The following is a 16,187-nucleotide window of genomic DNA, read 5'->3' as shown; positions in this document are numbered from 1 at the left end:
TCTGCTAACATGTCAGCTATGGCTCTTCCCTTGACAAACTTCTGTGCTATGCTGTGGACGTCAAATTCGGACACCAGAAGCTGCCATTTTGCTAACTTTCCGACCAACGCAGGTTTTTCCAGCAGGTATTTGATGGGATCATTCTCAGTTACAAGCAAAATCCGATGATAGAGTGTGTATTGGCGTAGACGGTGTAACACCCACACCAAAGCCACACACGTTTTCTCAACTCCGGGGTAATTCATTTCGGAGGGAGTAAACATTTTACTGAGATAGTATATCGCACATTTTTTGTCATCGCTTGGTCTCTTCTGAGTTAGCAAGGCTCCTAACGACTCATCATGAATAGTCAGGTAGAGTATTAATGGCACTCTAGGGACAGGTGGCACCAGGACCGACGGATGAGAAAGATATTGTTTTATTTTCTCAAATGCCTCTTGACAATCAGTAGCCCACTTAACTTTGGCGTTCTTCTTCAGGAGCTTGAAAAATGATTTAGTCGTCTCAGACAATTGAGAAATAAATCTCGCCACATAGTTCAGTCTCCCCAGCAAACTCCGAACCTCTTTAACAGTAGAATGAGGCTTCAAATCACAAATGGCCTTAACCTTCGATGGGTCAATTTCAATGCCTCGACTACTGACCATGAACCCCAATAATTTCCCAGACTTTGCCCCAAACACATATTTGGCGGGGTTAAGTCTTAGCTTGAACCTTCGAAGTCGGTCAAACAACTTCCGCAACACCTCGATGTGGTCCTCTCTGTTTGGATTTGGCAATCATATCGTCTACGTAGACCTCTACCTCCTTATGCATCATATCGTGGAACAGGGTGACCATCGCTCTTTGGTACGTTGCCCCGGCGTTCTTCAAGCCGAAAGGCATTACCTTGTAACAAAAGGTCCCCCAAGGGGTAATGAAGGAGGTCTTACTTTTATCTTCTTATTTCATCCGAATTTGATTGTAACCAGAAAACCCATCCATAAAAGAGAATAGTTCAAATCCCGCGGTGCTGTCGACTAACACATCGATGTGAGGCAGCGGGAAGTCATCTTTCGGACTTGCTCGATTCAGATCGCGGTAGTCAATACAAACCCTGACCAGACCATCTTTCTTCATAACAGGGACTACATTGGCGATCCAGTCAGAATAGTGCGACACTTCTATGAAGCCCACTTTCAACAACTTCATGACTTCTTCTTCGATCTTCTTGGATAATTCGGGCTTTGTTCATCTGAGCCTTTGTTTCTTGGGCGGGATACTCGGATCAGTGGGGAGAGAGTGCTCTACAATTTCCCTATCTAACCCCGGCATATCCGCATATGACCATGCGAACACATCTTGGTATTCTTTTAAAAGGTCGACCATCCTTCTAGTCTTGATTTCAGAAAGGCCAGCTCCGATCTTGATCTCTCTAACATTCTCCGAATCACCCAGATTTATTGTGATTGTAGGCCCTGCGGTCAACGGCTTGGACTCCTCATGCCGAATCCAATCTTGTTCGATACTTTTCCGATCACAGTCATCCTTGTCATCGTCGGTCCCAGAGGAATTTTCGTCAAGCAAATCCGACTCACATATACACCTATCATAATCATGTGAAATGTTATGCCTGAGATGTCACAAAGAAGGTTAGTAATTAAATTGACAAATGTTATTGCAACTAATGATACGCATGCGTTTCGAAATCATTTTGAAAGAGCTTTTGAAAATGCGGGATCCGTCCTCATATCCTTGGACATCCCTATCCACAAATGATTTTGGAAACTAGGAAGCGTGCGGAATTCCAGGCCTCAAAGCATCATCATCAGTCTGGTTTGGGTACTTCCACATGTCCTTAATAAAACATGATCATGATTTCATTAACAAGATGAGGCCGTTTACATGACTTGAGGTCTTGGACCGACGGCTCGAAGTCCAAGACTTTGATTACAAAGAGAAACAACCCCTAGACCTAAACAGACTTCCCATGGAATGGGTGAACATAAACTTAAACAAAGCGAAACAGGAAAGAAAAGCGGCATCCCTACTCAGAAGGGTTGGCGGTGGCAGTAGAGGGTCGGCATCTTCATTTTCCATGATAGCGCAGACAAACTCTCCCCCGAATAAATCAATTAGGCCAAGAACGGCCTCCTCTTCCTGCAGCAGCTTGGGTGGACCCGGGAATGTTTCTTTCAATTCCAGAAGAAGTAAGCCCTTCCGACCTTCTCCTAACCCAAATAAACTCCCCCGATCTCCTCAACTTCCATGATTAGCTAGGCCTCCGTAGTCACCAGGGTCTTTATTGCTTCCTTGGCCACCATAATTAGTATGGCCTCCACGACCACCACGGCCCCCATGCTGACCTCGACCTCCGAAACTACCTCGTCCTCCATGGTTATCTCGGCCACCAGAATCGCCTCCATGATAATCTAGACCTGTCCTTTTGCGCCACTTGGAGACCTGAAGGGGTTCTTTGATACCTTGACCATGCAGTCCCAGGCCAGTTCCGGGGACATGACCATTGCAATGCAGGCCCCGTTAGACTCTCTTGGAAAGTCTGAACCATTAATGGGACATTCTGGGCATACCTCGCCATTCTGTTCAAATAGTACTTCAAGTGGATCTTTGGGTCTCCAGTCCCATCATACTTAGTGAAATGGAAATCTTGAACTTTTCGGGAAAGCTCATCTGTGCATATCGAGACAAATTCTCGATCATGTGCTCTTCGTATTCTCGTAGCGCACGGAGTTTCTCTTCTATCTTTGAGAACCTTTTGTTGTGTTCTTCCTCCAAACGGGCGGTGACGGCTTCCGAAATACGGTCTAGTTCGACCACTACAGGTGTAGAACCCAATGCCTCCTCAACAACATTTCTTCTCACAGGTTCTTCTACGGGCTCGGGAACAACTTGAGGTGCGACTTGACCAGCGTTTGGTGCTGCCAACGCGGCCCTCATATCATTGGCGAATTGAGTAAGCTGAGCCGCAAGATCATTGATCTTGTCGTCGAGAGCGGCGAAACGGGCGTTTTGCTCCTCAATATTCATTTGTGCGGCCCTTGATCGTGTTCGAATCGGCGATTGCCTCGAAGCCGTAGCTTTGACTTAGTGGAGGAAAGCAGTGTTGGCGAGCCGTTAGATTCGGTGTTGATACAGTGATTGTCGGAAGGAGTCACTCTCCGGCCTCTTGGTTTCTTGATTCCTCTCTTTGCATGTTGAACGAGCTCAAATACAGATAATTTGTGATCACCTGAATCATAAATAAGCGAGCATACATAAGTGCATGATTCATATAGAAGACCGGCCCATGACAATGGTCTAGCCGCTTTCATTGATTCATTAAATAGTTTTTAACTAAATAACACTCCTAAACTCGAAATGCGAACTAGAAATTGAAAACTCAAAGATCCAAAACATCAAGTTAATAAAACTAAGAAAAGAAAGGAAAATAAAATCCTAAGACAAATGAACTTAGAAGAGGAACGACTAGATCTAAAACAACAAACTCGACCCATTTAACTCCTCCTGTTCTATATGCGAATGGGAAGCCAATACTCGACGCAATTGCCTATTCTCCTTAGCAACACGCTTTAGACTTCCTTCAGCTTTCTCCGCCCTCGTCTTAAGATAGTTGATTTCCGCTTGGCGAGTTGGCTTCTCTGTCACATCCGGGATCTTTGGGAGGAACTCGGTCGGGATCTTATGCCGACGGATGTATCGGGTCGTGGCATAGTATGCCTTTTCCTTCCCTTCGAGCTTGTTTTCGGGCCAATTTAGCTTTCGAGCACGACAGGCGAGCCAGGCTCGTTCAACACGGCAAAGCTTTCCTTTGTAATCTTCTTCCTTTCTAACAAATCGGACTTGAAACGAATCCAGCTTGAGAGGGGGCGGTAGATCTTGGACAACCCGATATTGGCGGGCCACTCGGAGTGGGTAATAGGAGGTGATGCCAGTAATTCCCAACAACGGGATCGGTTCATTATCGCCATGAGAGAGACATGACTCGCAAAGTCGGAACCATTTAGCTTGCCATAGGAAAACCTTAGTTTTTGGATTCTTCAACAAATTCACCCATTCTGAGAAAGAAAGGTTCGGGGTTCGATCTTGATGATCCTTAAATGCCTGAATAGGGTGATTAGTCTCACTAATGTCACTAATGTTCATGTGAACACCGAACCTGCTTATATGGGAAAAAAATCAGATTTGTAAAAGTTCGACGGGAGCACGAAAAACCTTTTCTTCATTTTCTTTAAATCGGGTGAGCGACAAAAATGTTTCGGCCAAAATAGTGTTGACAAAGCTAACTCTACCATATATTTGTCTGACCACCCACGTGATAGAAGGATCGATGGCATTCTTACGAGAGGGAAATATTATGAACCCAAAGAAAGCTAGAAGAAAGATATTTCCTTTTAAAAGGGGCGCGGCATCCATAAAACACTGACCTAAGAAAGAGAGTGGGCATGCGTGACAATTATCTTTTAGCACTCTTCCTATTTGGCTCTTATTCATCCTAAGAAAGTCAGATAAAATCGATTCCGGCTCTAACCCAAAGGGTGGATCGATTAACTCCAAATCCAAAGGTTTTCCTATGGCAACGCTATACTCTTCCAAAGTCGGAGTCAACTCATGCTTATGGAATATGAACGTGGACGTTTGGGGACACCAGAAATGAGCTATTGCTTGCATGACTCCACTTTGGATGTCAATGTCGAGAAGAGGCAAAAGGCGACCAAGTTTGTTCTCCACATAGGCTCAGCCCTCACGATCCAATTAATCCCACCAATGCTTGAGTTCGGCCTTCGGAGTAGGAATGAATCGAATGTCGGATCTTCCCATTGCATATAGACCAAGACTCGACCAACCTAACGTCATGGACCAGCCAAAGCATAAAGGTAAGTAAATTGCAAAAGTAAAGGGTATGAAACTTACTTCACCAAACAATCATGTCAACCACATAGACATGCGCATGAAACGTGCGGCTCGACTTCTACTCTAGATGGCTTAACAAATTGGAGTTACGAGGGTGGGATGACTAGTCGCGGCCTCACGCACTAAGCCAAGTCCTCGTAACTCCGGCTCGGTCAAGAATGATACCTCGATGTGACGCGGCCTCGCGGGCAAAGGTAAGCATTCTTGACACCAAGAAAGAAGCTTTCGGGATTGAGTTGGGCAACCTCTACTACGCGGCCTCGCGGTCGAAGTCGTATCCAACTCAATACCATCCTAAATATTCCTAGTGCAGCCCAGGTCCGGCAGCATGGTTGTGTGTGCAACAGTGTAGTGCTAAAATATTTAAAGCATGCACAACAGTTTATAAGCAAACAATACTTCAAGCATTCGAAAAAAATAAACATTCATTCCCCAAATCCCAAACCTGCAAAATAAGGGATCAATGGCAAGAACATTCACGTTAGGGATGTATTTGAACAAGATAAATGGCCTAAGTCCACTAAGATATCCCCAGCGGAGTCGCCAAGCTGTCGCGACCTCCCCGAACCGGCCCCGTGGTCTACGTGATTTCGCTAATGGATTACTAAGTTAAACCCAGCTCGAGCTCTCTCAAGCTCATACTAATTCGCGACTTAAGTTAAAGTTATTAACATGGAAATCAATTTCATCTAGGAGTCGCCACTAATCAGTTCTTGGTGGGTCGATTAGACACCCAAGTAAAGCGCGGGAGAAAATGCTTCACTTCTACAAACCAGAGATTCAATAGGTACGGGAACTTGATTACACTAATTGACTAATTAGCGCCTTTTCGATACCAAATCTTGTTCAATTCACCACCTAACGTGTTCACACTCATCAGGAGTTTCAAAATTCGATCCCTAACCAGGTTAAGGGAGTCCACAATCAATACATGAACCTAATGTGCATATTCAACCACACGCGAGGTTAAATTAAACACGCAATTCAAAGTGTGTGAATCAAACAACGTGCAATCAAACATGACACTAATCACACAATAGGGCAAGAAGAACCAATTCCAAAGTCCAAATAAATTTTTTGATTTTTCGAAATTTTTTTTTAAAAAAAAAATTTTAAAAATTTTAAAATATTAAAATAATAAAATAATATAAAACGGATCCAGGTCGGATCTCCACATCCGACCCGAATCGGGACTGACCCGGGTCCACGACCGGACCGGGTTCATTTATTGAGCCCGGTCTGGCAAATTAAAAGAAAGAAAAAGGGCCCAGCCCAACATTTTTTCGTTTTTTTAAAAAAAACAAACAAAAGCCCAAAGCCCACTAAAAATAAAAAGACAAAAAAACAATTTAGCCCAATTTCCAAATTCGGCCCATCCGCGAAAGGCCCAAGACCTAATAAAACCTATTCTAATAACTAAAAGGCCCAAAACATTAAAACGCCAAATAAACAAAAAATCGGCCCAAACACTAACAAAACCCTACCCGGTTTCGACCCGTCCGCCCGACCTGGTTCGCGGCCGCGGACCCGAATCGCCAGAAACCCTAGCACCCGCGACCCGAATGCTCGACCCGACTTGTGGTCGCCCGACGCCTTGGCTGGCCAAGCCGCCACGACGGGCCTCCTCCAAGCACTGGCCTCCGCGGCCGACGCTGCACCTCAGCCGGCATCGCCGCCCCGACGAGGGGCGGCGAGCGTCCTCCTCCCGTGTCACCGCCGTGGCGACCGGTGGCTGACTAGGACCGTCCAAGCCTCGACGAGAGGCTGGCCGGCCGAGAACCAGCCAGATCCCGGCGAGAGACCGGCTGGCTGCCTCCTCTCGCGGCTAAGCCCGGACCGCCATGGCCACCGGCGGTATGCCGGGACCGTCCAATACTCCAAAAAACGCAGCAGAACAGAGACAAATCAAAGAAATTTGGTTCGGGCAAAACGTCGAACAGTTGGCGCTTGCTACGAAAACAGAAGATTTTTGGTGCAATCGGAGCCCCAAAACGGACCGGGATTGTCAACGCAAAACACACAAAGCAACAAGAATAGGCACGAGGCGTCACGGGCCGGAACTCGCGCGAGCCGGACAGCCGCGAGCTCCGGCTAGTGAGCCCGAGAACATAAGCAAAAACAAGGGAGGGGGGTGCCGTTGCGGCGCTCCCTATCCGGCTCGGCGGAGGCAAATGAGGGCGAACATGGTAGATCGGACAATGTCCGGTCGCCTCGCACTCCTCCGAGCCGGAATCATCGGGAAATCAGCTCAAAACTCTTAAAGAAAACCAAAAAAATGAGACCCACCTTGGGCGCGGAAGGGAGGCCGCGGGCTCAAATGGCGCGGCTGGGAGATGCCGAACGACGCTCAGGCACGGCCGGGCTACGAGCAAGCTCGTCGCTCTCTCTCTCTCTCTCTCTCTCTCTCTCTCTCTCTCTCTCTCTCTCTCCGGAACTCTCTCTCTTGGGTCTCTCTCTCTCGGATCTCTCTCCCCAGCTCTCTGTTCTCTCCGATTTTTCTCTCTCCGGCCTCGATTTAAAGATGGCCAGTGGCGCGGAGCCGGCCAGCAGGTGCGCATGGCCCCTGCCATCTCGCTGCCGGCCTGGCCCCAACCCGCGGATCACATCGGGCGATGCGCGGCGGTTCTGGCTTCTACGTTCTGTCCCTTCTGTGGCGTTCTGCCACTGTTCCGTTCTTCTCCTCCCCCGTACGCTTAGAAATGTTGACTGGGGGAGGAGATTTGAACAGTGCACGGGCCGGGCCCGGGAGAAATGGGCCGGCCCGCGCGAAAAATAAAAAAAGAAGGAAGAAACAAGATGAGCCACACGAAAAAAAAGAAAGAAAAAGGATGGGCCGACTAACTTGGCTCGGAAATCTTTTTTTTTTTTTTAAATTTAAGTAAAATATGTCCTAATCGATCCTATTAATGCAAATGCACATAATGTCTATGTGCCATGCAATTTAATGAAAATATTTTTGTTAAGGGGTTAAAAGATTAAACCCTAATTTTTATGCGATAAAACCCTAAATGATTTGGACAAAATTTAGGTGTCAACACACTGGCACCAGAAGGTTCAAGAGTCCTATGTTTTTCACTCGCATATAGTTCCTAAGCTATGAGAGTAATACATCTTCTAACTTATATTCAGTATTTGAAACACCTCTCTCTCTTAAAATACGGCTTATACATGCAATGCTCACAATGTAGCTAATCGCGAAGTAATGTAATATAAAATACAATACTATACCACTAGTCATGTTTATGCTTAATTTGAAATAACTTACTCTCTAACTTAATAACACTATAACAAGAAGAGACAGTGCATCAAAAAGTGTAAAGTTATCCTCATCAATTAGTTGTTTAACGAGTGCTTCGCTCACAAAATCTCTGTAAAATATGGGGAGCTAATCACAACCTAAGACTCATTTATGCAATTAGTATGGTAGACTTTAATCAGTCAATAATGACAGCGATCCAAGTAGTTTGACAAATTTAACTTTGTGGGCATTGACCAGGCAAATGGGGCATTAGAAGTCCCAATGCTGTTGGTTTGATATGGACATGTAATTTACTATTGGCGATACTCGCATAATATGATGTTTCCCAAAACTAGCATTTCCGTTTCAACTCGATAAGCGGAATATATAGTAGTTTCAAATTCAAGTAAAATACTTCTTTATATATATTTGATATACGGAAAATTGAATCAATCATGATCATCAGCAATAGTAAGTTCTATATAAGTCCCACGTGATCTAAATCCTATCTTTATGCCCGATCCATGGAACTAGTCCGTGCAAGTGTTTCTCCAAATTCAAGCAATCCCATCTAGGGCATAGGTTCCAAATTGAAGATGAACTACGTAGCTTGTTAAAAACATGGTTGTGTCACTAATTAGTGTCGACGTGATTTTAGGATATTGCAACAATAAAATTTTGCTGGCCATGGATTTGAGGTGGAGTGGAGCTATAACTTTTCATACATTTTGACTTTTTTTTTTGTCGGAATGCATTTTGACTTTGGTAGGTTAGAATCCCAATAATCTACCAATAGCCTCTCGAGGCAATATTTGACAAATGGATAATCTGAAAACTATAAATTAGTCGCCACTCAGGACAAGATGGCTCGCTTTCCGGCACTCGACAAAAACTACAATTTGGTGGGAAAGGGCGTCGTACGCTGGTGCTGATGTTCGAATGCAATCTAAGGATGTAAGGTTTCTCCACTAAGCCAACGAGAGAGATTTGAAGTGTCTTTCTAAATAGTGGAGGAGAGTGAGAGACCCACAAAAAAGACTCAGAAAATCAGCTATACTCCATTGCCACGAACTCTTTTGCCTTTAAACAGGGCATTCACCGCCACTACCGTTAACCTATATCAGTGTCAAGTTTGAAGTCACGGGTTCGATTTCAATTCTGCACAAACTTTTTTGAGATTAAACCAAGAGGAAGTAACTTGTTTCGAGTTCCTTCATTTAATAATGATGGGCACGACGTTGATTGGATCCATAGGTGATAAGGTGCGAAGAAGTTAGCCTAAAATATTGCCGGACCACGTATATTACCATATTTTAACAAAATGCTAATATCCAAAAAGGAAAGAAAAGGCAAAAGGGAAGACCTAAAAGAACCGCAAACATGTTGGACTCAAATTTTGAGACGTGGGAATAGCATCAAGACTTTCTCAGCGTTTAATGTATTACGAAGTCGTGCCATCACCTCAAAAGCTCGATAAACTGCAGTTTTACTTGAGACGATCAAAAAAGGAATACAAGTACGTGAGAGAAGAGAACTGAACCTACCCAACGAAGCACTTTATCAAAGCAATCTCTCTTGAGCCCTCTAAGGAACAGAATCTAACAATAGCATGATAGTACTAGTAAAATCACAAGAAGCAAATCAAGGAGCTCATTTATAATAATAGGAGCAATAACGTACAACTGCTGTCACAGCAAAGACTTCCGGCAATGTGTATACTTGATCTGTTCACCAGAAATTACCGCAAGAACAAGTCCCACCTTTAAAATGGTGGAATCTCATGTTATCTCTTACGATAATCTCCCTCCCAATAATATGAGATACACCACACATGAAAGAGTGACAGTCTTCACATATTCTGAGGTTCTTCATGATCCTGATAGGGCAATTTGCGCTAGAATCCATCAGCCCAAATGCCAGAGCCAGCTTCTCGCTGTGACCCATCAATATTCTCTTCTTCTCGTTCTCACTTACATCATAAGCCACTGAACTCAGGATCTGCTGGTAACCATGTCCCTTTAATCTCTCCAGAAGATCCACCAACACTCCATTTATCTCACTAGACCTCGGATGCTTCGTATCACCTGCAAAGAACTCGTGTATCTCCCCTTTCTTTGACTCAAACCAGCTACAACCAGGATTCTTCTTTAATCCCTTCCCTCTCATCAACTTCCTCACATTTGAAACATCATCCCACCTACCAGCCAATGCAAATATGTTACACAGAACCATATAGTTTCCAATTGCATGAGGTTCGAGCTCAAAAAGATGGCTCGCAGCAATTTGAGCAATGTCAGGGTTCCTATGGATACGACATGCCCCCAAAAGTGCTCCCCACACCCCTCCATGGGGTTTTACAGGCATCGTCTCAGTAAGTTTAAGTGCTTCATTCAAATGTCCAGCACGACCAAGAATATCGACCATGCAAGCATAGTGATCACCATCTGGAACAACACCATAGCGCTTTTCCATCGATGAAAATACTTCTTTGCCTTGATCTACCATTCCACCATGGCTGCAAGCTACAAGTACACCTATAAAAGTAACTTTATTAGGTTTTGTCTCTGTTTCTACCATCTCATGGAACAATTGCATCGCTGCTTGAGCAAGGCCATGAATCGCAAAGCCTAGAATCATTGAACTATATGTATACACATTCCGTTCCTTCATTTCTTTAAAGATCGTGTATGCATCCTCTATATTGCCACATTTTGAGTACATATCGACCATAGCCGATCCCACAACAACGTTCTCAGTCGGTCCAAGTCCAGATTTTTCGGCAACATCCCGAACCCATTGAGCATATTTAGCCGCACCCAGCTGAGCACAAGCCGAGATAACACCAGACAATGTAACCTCATCCGTCTCGACTCTAGCATCCTGCATTCTCTTGAAAAACTGCAATGCGTCCCTCGGCTTGGCATTCTGCGCAAACCCAGTAACCATCGCCGTCCAAGCCACCATATCCTTCACCGGTAACCCATCAAACAAATCCCCAGCAGACGCCATATCGCCGGTCTTCGTGTACGCCACTATCAACGTCGTCCAGGAAATAACATCTCTGTGCAGCATTTCGTCAAACACCTTACGCCCACTACCCAAATCGCCGCAGCTCACATACATACCAATCAACGTGTTCCCCACATACAAATCAGAGCAGAACCCACCAATCAGCATCGTCTGGGCATGCACCTGGCGCCCCAGATCCAAATCAAGAGCCGCACCACAAGCCTTGAGCAACGCCGTGAACGTGAACGACACGGGGCCGACACCCTCCTCCCTCATGCTCGCGTACAACCCAATGGACTCCCTAAACGGGCCCTGCGCCGAGTACCCACGAATGAGGGCGGTGTATAGAAACGGGTTCGGGTGCTGGACCTGGCCGAAGACGAGGCGCTGGTACGAGCCCACGGGGACGCCGAGCTCGGTGAGCGCGCGGACGAGCTTCGTGAGGACGTAGCAGCATTGGTCGAGGCCCCTGCGGTAGAGGTGGGCGTGGACCTGCTTGAGCCGGGGGAGGCCGTGGCGGCCGTCGAGGAGGGAGACGAGGCGGGACTCGAGCTGCTTCCGGTCTTCGGAGAGAGGGAAGGAGCTCCCATACGGCCGACGGAGGTCTCGGTCCGCCGCGTATGGAGGGAGCTGCCTAGGAATGTGTCGGAGGGATGAGCGCGCGGTCCTGAAGTTTCGGAAGATGGCTGCCATCCCGCCATGGGCAGCGATCGATCAGTCTCTGAACACTCGCAGCTTCTCAAAGGTTTGCGAACATTTCGTATCTAGATGTGAACATGGTTCGGCCGGGCGGAGCTCACCTAGAATCGGGAATTGCTCGCTAAAGATCGGTTTCATAATATTGAAACTAGGAAATTGCTCATTTGTTCCATGGACCAACAAAATTAAATTCATCCATCAATATTAAGAACTTTTTTACAAGGGAAAAGGTATATATACATATTCGAACACATATCAGTTTGCAATTAACATTGGTGTAAACCGGTTTGTTATGCCTTTAATTGATCAAGGAAAAACAACCTTACATCTATACCTTGGAAATCTTAATGCTATAATGCCTTTTCAATTGGCATGTGCAGATCAAATCAATCACGAATCTCACATAGGTCTAAACAACGTATGCGCAAGTCTAGCCGAACTAGGAAATGAAACTCTACTCGCTCGATAGACACATGAATGAAATTGACATTTAATACTCTTCATAAATCTTAAAGGATATACGAGAGCAAGCCTTTGTATTTTAATTAGCACAAGTTCTTGCCAAATTTTCTAGGAAGTTATAGTTAATGGTGGAATTTTTTCTAATATATATTTGGCTTAGGTGAGTAAGTGGGCAATTCCACGCCTATAACAGGGAACCGGACCAGTACTCACCGTTTTTAGTACCGAACCAATCCTTATGGAGACTATCGGTTATGACCGGTCCGATCTGGACGGTTCTGTGTTCTTTTACACAACCCTATTTGTACCTAAAATTCAATAAATAAATATACTAGAAATCTTAAAGTTTATCGCTAAATTGTATTTTCAATTAATACAATAAAAAATTTCAATTAATACCATATAGTTTTAAAATTTATCGAATTAATACAATCAAGTCCAATTTTTTTTAATTCCGTCCAATTTAGCATAGGTCTAGAAGGATAAAAGTTTGCTTCAAAAGTTCATTTTCCTCTCTTTTATTTTTCGGAACGCAATGAAATGCGAGGCTCGAAGAGATGAATATGATGCAGTGCCTCAAGCTCGTAGTCTCACGCCCTCCTCCTTCTCTTAGGTCGTCTTCCTCATCAGCCCTCCGACCCAAGCCTCTGACATCCTCGTCCTCCACGTCCTCCTCGCCACCTTCTTGCATCGGCTACACGCCGTGGTCGGGTCTCCAGTCATGGCGGGAGAGCTCGCTGAACCACGACCGGTTCTGGGGACCCAACGGACCGCAGCCCCTGCCCAAGCCGCCCCGTCCGTCGCTCGACCCGAAACAGAGCGCAGTCGGGTCGGCTTCTTCCCTGGCTGAAATGGGTGCTCTCGTTCTTTCCACTAGCGACCCCGCTTCGAAGTCCGAGCTTTCCCATCTCGCGTATTGCAGGTGGCGGAGCGAGAATCTGCCTGTTGGGGTCTCTCGGCCCCCTGATAGACCGGCCAGGCCTGCGAAGCCTGAATTGGTAGCTCTTGTTTTTCTTTTGTATTGAATTGTTGAAAAGGCATAGACTTTCGAGAGTTTCGAATTCTGGGTGTGGGTTCTTTTCAGTGCATTCTGGGGTTGGTGTTGTCGCTGTTGAGGTGAAGTCGGCTTAGGCGGTTGATGGACTTGAAGTTGTGATGCATTTCCTGGGAAATGTATTGCTTGGCCCCATAGTTCGAAGCTTGCATTTTTTATGAATACATATACCTATATATATATGCTCGGGCTTTTTCCAGCTATAGGATTTCGATGTTAGTACTGATTTATCACTGGTTGTTATTATGCTATGATACTGTAGAGCCGGAGTTTTGTGTGCGATAGTTCTCGGCGGTAACTGTTTCTTATTTCCTGAGCATCATATGGAGGCATTTTATTTTAATTGCTAGTACCGTTGGTCTCAGTAAGCTTGACCTGAAGTTAAAACCGAGAAACTGCATTATTTGTGAATACTGCAGCAATGCAGGGACTATTATCCGCTTTTACTTGCAATGCACGAAAAATTGGATGTTGCCTAGTTAATGCGCTGTTGGAGGGTTTTCTGCCCTCCATGTGATTGGAATCTCGGTCTCTCACTGATGATCGACCTCCCGCTGTTTTTGCCAGTTTAGAATTTAAGGAGTCGAGATTTGGATCTTGAGATGCTGTTTACATGGTAAATTGCTGGCCTGTGAGTAAGTCTGAGACTCTCACCTGTCTTCTCATCTGTTCTTTACTGTAGGTTTCCCCAAAGGATATACCGCCCCCTAAAGAATCAGGAGTACCGCTTAATGCCTATATGCTGCATAATCTTGCTCATGTGGAGCTGAATGCAATTGATTTGGCATGGGATACTGTGGTTCGGTTTTCACCTTTCTTCGAGACTCTTGGGGAAGGATTCTTTGCGGACTTTGCTCGCGTTGCTGATGATGAGAGTCGCCATTTTGCTTGGTGCTCTCAGAGGCTTCTGGAGCTTGGATTCAGGTCCGGGGAACTTTTGGGTTAGCAAATTCGTTCTAGCCTGTGCGACCAGTATGCCTTCATCATATTCTCTCTGTTTACCTAGGTATGGAGATATTCCTGCTCATAATTTGCTTTGGAGAGAGTGTGAGAAATCCTCTGATAGTGTTGCTGCTCGTTTGGCAGTGATCCCACTAGTTCAGGTAACCCTTCACATTTGAGTAGTTGTTGATTGTTTGTTATGACGAGCTTCACAAAGCGTTCTCTTCCAATGATGGGCCCAATGACTCTTGCTTTTCCATTTGTCTTTTTCTCTTCCGCTATGAGAAATAAGGTTATGCATACTTCTCCTGATTTAGCTCTTCGATTCTTTGGCATCGCCATTATACTGTGCCATCTTCTTGTCCTGGCTTAAATTTGCTATATGCTAGTTGGACATTCATCTTGTCCTTTAAAAAGTTCCTTCAGGAGGGTGAGAAGAAGAGTGTGCTTCACCTGGATGCTGCTCTGCTCACCTCAGTATTACGCATTAACTAGTTAACATTCGAAAACGAAGATCATCCAACTCACTATATCTTATGTAATTCCGCAGTATAACTGCTGATTGCAACTTGCCATACCTGCTCAAATGTACAGAATTTCTTTTTCCCTTTCATTCAGGAGGCCAGGGGGCTTGATGCTGGGCCACGTTTGGTGCAAAAATTGGTCGGCTTCGGTGACAACATGACATCTAAAATCGTGGGTAGGATCGCTGACGAGGAAACAGCTCATGTAGCCGTTGGTGTCGATTGGTTTATCTCTGTTTGTCAGAAAATGAACCGTGCTCCTTGCTCCACTTTCAAAGGTTGAGGACCTACCCCCTCAGGGCTCTGTTGTGGACCCATAAACCTTTGCTGATTCAACTTTCTCAATGCAGACATATTGAGAGAGTATGGCGTAGAGTTGAAGGGCCCTTTCAATTATTCAGCTCGAGACGAAGCTGGTATTCCTCGTGACTGGTAAGAAAAAACACCAATCAAAATTTCTGCTTTCCTATTACCTTCTTTTGATTTTCTCCTTTAACCATTTCACAAGGTACGCATCATCATCAACAAATAAGCAAGATAGGAAGGAGCAGCTTTCTGTGGTATGAGGTCTTTCAGATGATTGTACCAAATGTTTGCGAGTTTCATTGATACCTGGCACTTATGGTTGTGAAATAATCAGGGCAGGTATACGATAGGCTGGCTCACATCATATCCATGGAGAGTGAGAACTCTGGTTCAAGTGGACCCACCAGATGATTCGATCAGATCAGGTGAAACAAGTTCACTCATATGACTGTGGCAATTGCTTGGGTGCGAATATTTTCTACCACTGACTACATACATCAGCGGCGGTGTGGAACGCCGGGTGACAAATGACTACTTGCTATTGGGAACTTTAAGGAAAATCTTTCTTTAAATCAGCAACTATCTCGGCAAGCATGGTGTTCTGTGCCTTTCTCCACAGTCCTATTGAGATGTAAATACTACATAAGTTAATATTTCGTAAATTTGCTGTTGCACCCTTTTAATTATTTTTTTCTTTTTTAGCTTTTTTGGACAAGCTAGTACTAGTAGGATACAAGGGAACTTTGCCGTGTGATGTCTGCCAGCTTAAAGCCGTGTGCACTTTCTGCTTTTCTCCTTAGGCTGGTTCTCTTCGTGACCAGTTTCTTGTTTGATCTTAGACTCTGGTGAGCCTAGATATAGAGCTTTGGACAGGTAAAATTATCGTATCCGATGTTTGATGGCGAGGGAATTTCGTATCCGGGTCCACTTGATCGGGTGGATCGGTACTGTTTATTTTGGGTCTAGGCGAGTATTTCCCTTGATTTCTAACAGGATATTTGCGGATTTACACAGGATACTGCCTAGAGAAGTCATCGGCCGG

At 45.1% G+C, this 16,187-nt stretch overlaps 2 protein-coding genes across 2 annotated transcripts; one reads left to right on the top strand and one right to left on the bottom strand.

The window, feature by feature from the left end:
* Positions 1-9,606: 9,606 nt before the first annotated feature.
* Positions 9,607-11,870, bottom strand: LOC115685573 (pentatricopeptide repeat-containing protein At5g44230). The gene has a single exon (XM_030610645.2). The coding sequence runs from the start codon at positions 11,849-11,851 to the stop codon at positions 9,878-9,880; it is 1,974 nt and encodes a 657-aa protein (XP_030466505.1). The 5' UTR covers positions 11,852-11,870; the 3' UTR covers positions 9,607-9,877.
* Positions 11,871-12,841: 971 nt separating this feature from the next.
* Positions 12,842-15,942, top strand: LOC115685574 (uncharacterized). The gene is made up of 7 exons (XM_030610647.2): positions 12,842-13,317; positions 14,056-14,297; positions 14,380-14,476; positions 14,934-15,117; positions 15,190-15,271; positions 15,348-15,399; positions 15,485-15,942. Exons 1-7 carry the CDS (start codon positions 12,877-12,879, stop codon positions 15,554-15,556), a joined length of 1,170 nt encoding a protein of 389 aa, XP_030466507.1. The 5' UTR covers positions 12,842-12,876; the 3' UTR covers positions 15,557-15,942.
* The last annotated feature ends 245 nt before the right edge of the window (positions 15,943-16,187 follow it).

The sequence above is a fragment of the Syzygium oleosum genome, unplaced genomic scaffold (assembly GCF_021117445.2).
Source record: "Syzygium oleosum isolate NSW1041296 unplaced genomic scaffold, Sole_v2.1 Sole_v2.10, whole genome shotgun sequence".
Taxonomy (NCBI): Eukaryota; Viridiplantae; Streptophyta; class Magnoliopsida; order Myrtales; family Myrtaceae; genus Syzygium; species Syzygium oleosum.
This window is presented reverse-complemented; position numbering and strand designations above follow the sequence as displayed.

Bases quoted from the DNA above. Each gene is read 5' to 3' on its own strand.
- LOC115685573 (XM_030610645.2), bottom strand. From the start codon at position 11,851: ATGGCAGCCATCTTCCGAAACTTCAGGACCGCGCGCTCATCCCTCCGA.
- LOC115685574 (XM_030610647.2), top strand. From the start codon at position 12,877: ATGAATATGATGCAGTGCCTCAAGCTCGTAGTCTCACGCCCTCCTCCT. The intron at 14,298-14,379 runs GTCCGGGGAACT...CTGTTTACCTAG, and splicing joins CTTCTGGAGCTTGGATTCAG to GTATGGAGATATTCCTGCTC. The intron at 15,118-15,189 runs GTTGAGGACCTA...TTCTCAATGCAG, and splicing joins TCCTTGCTCCACTTTCAAAG to ACATATTGAGAGAGTATGGC.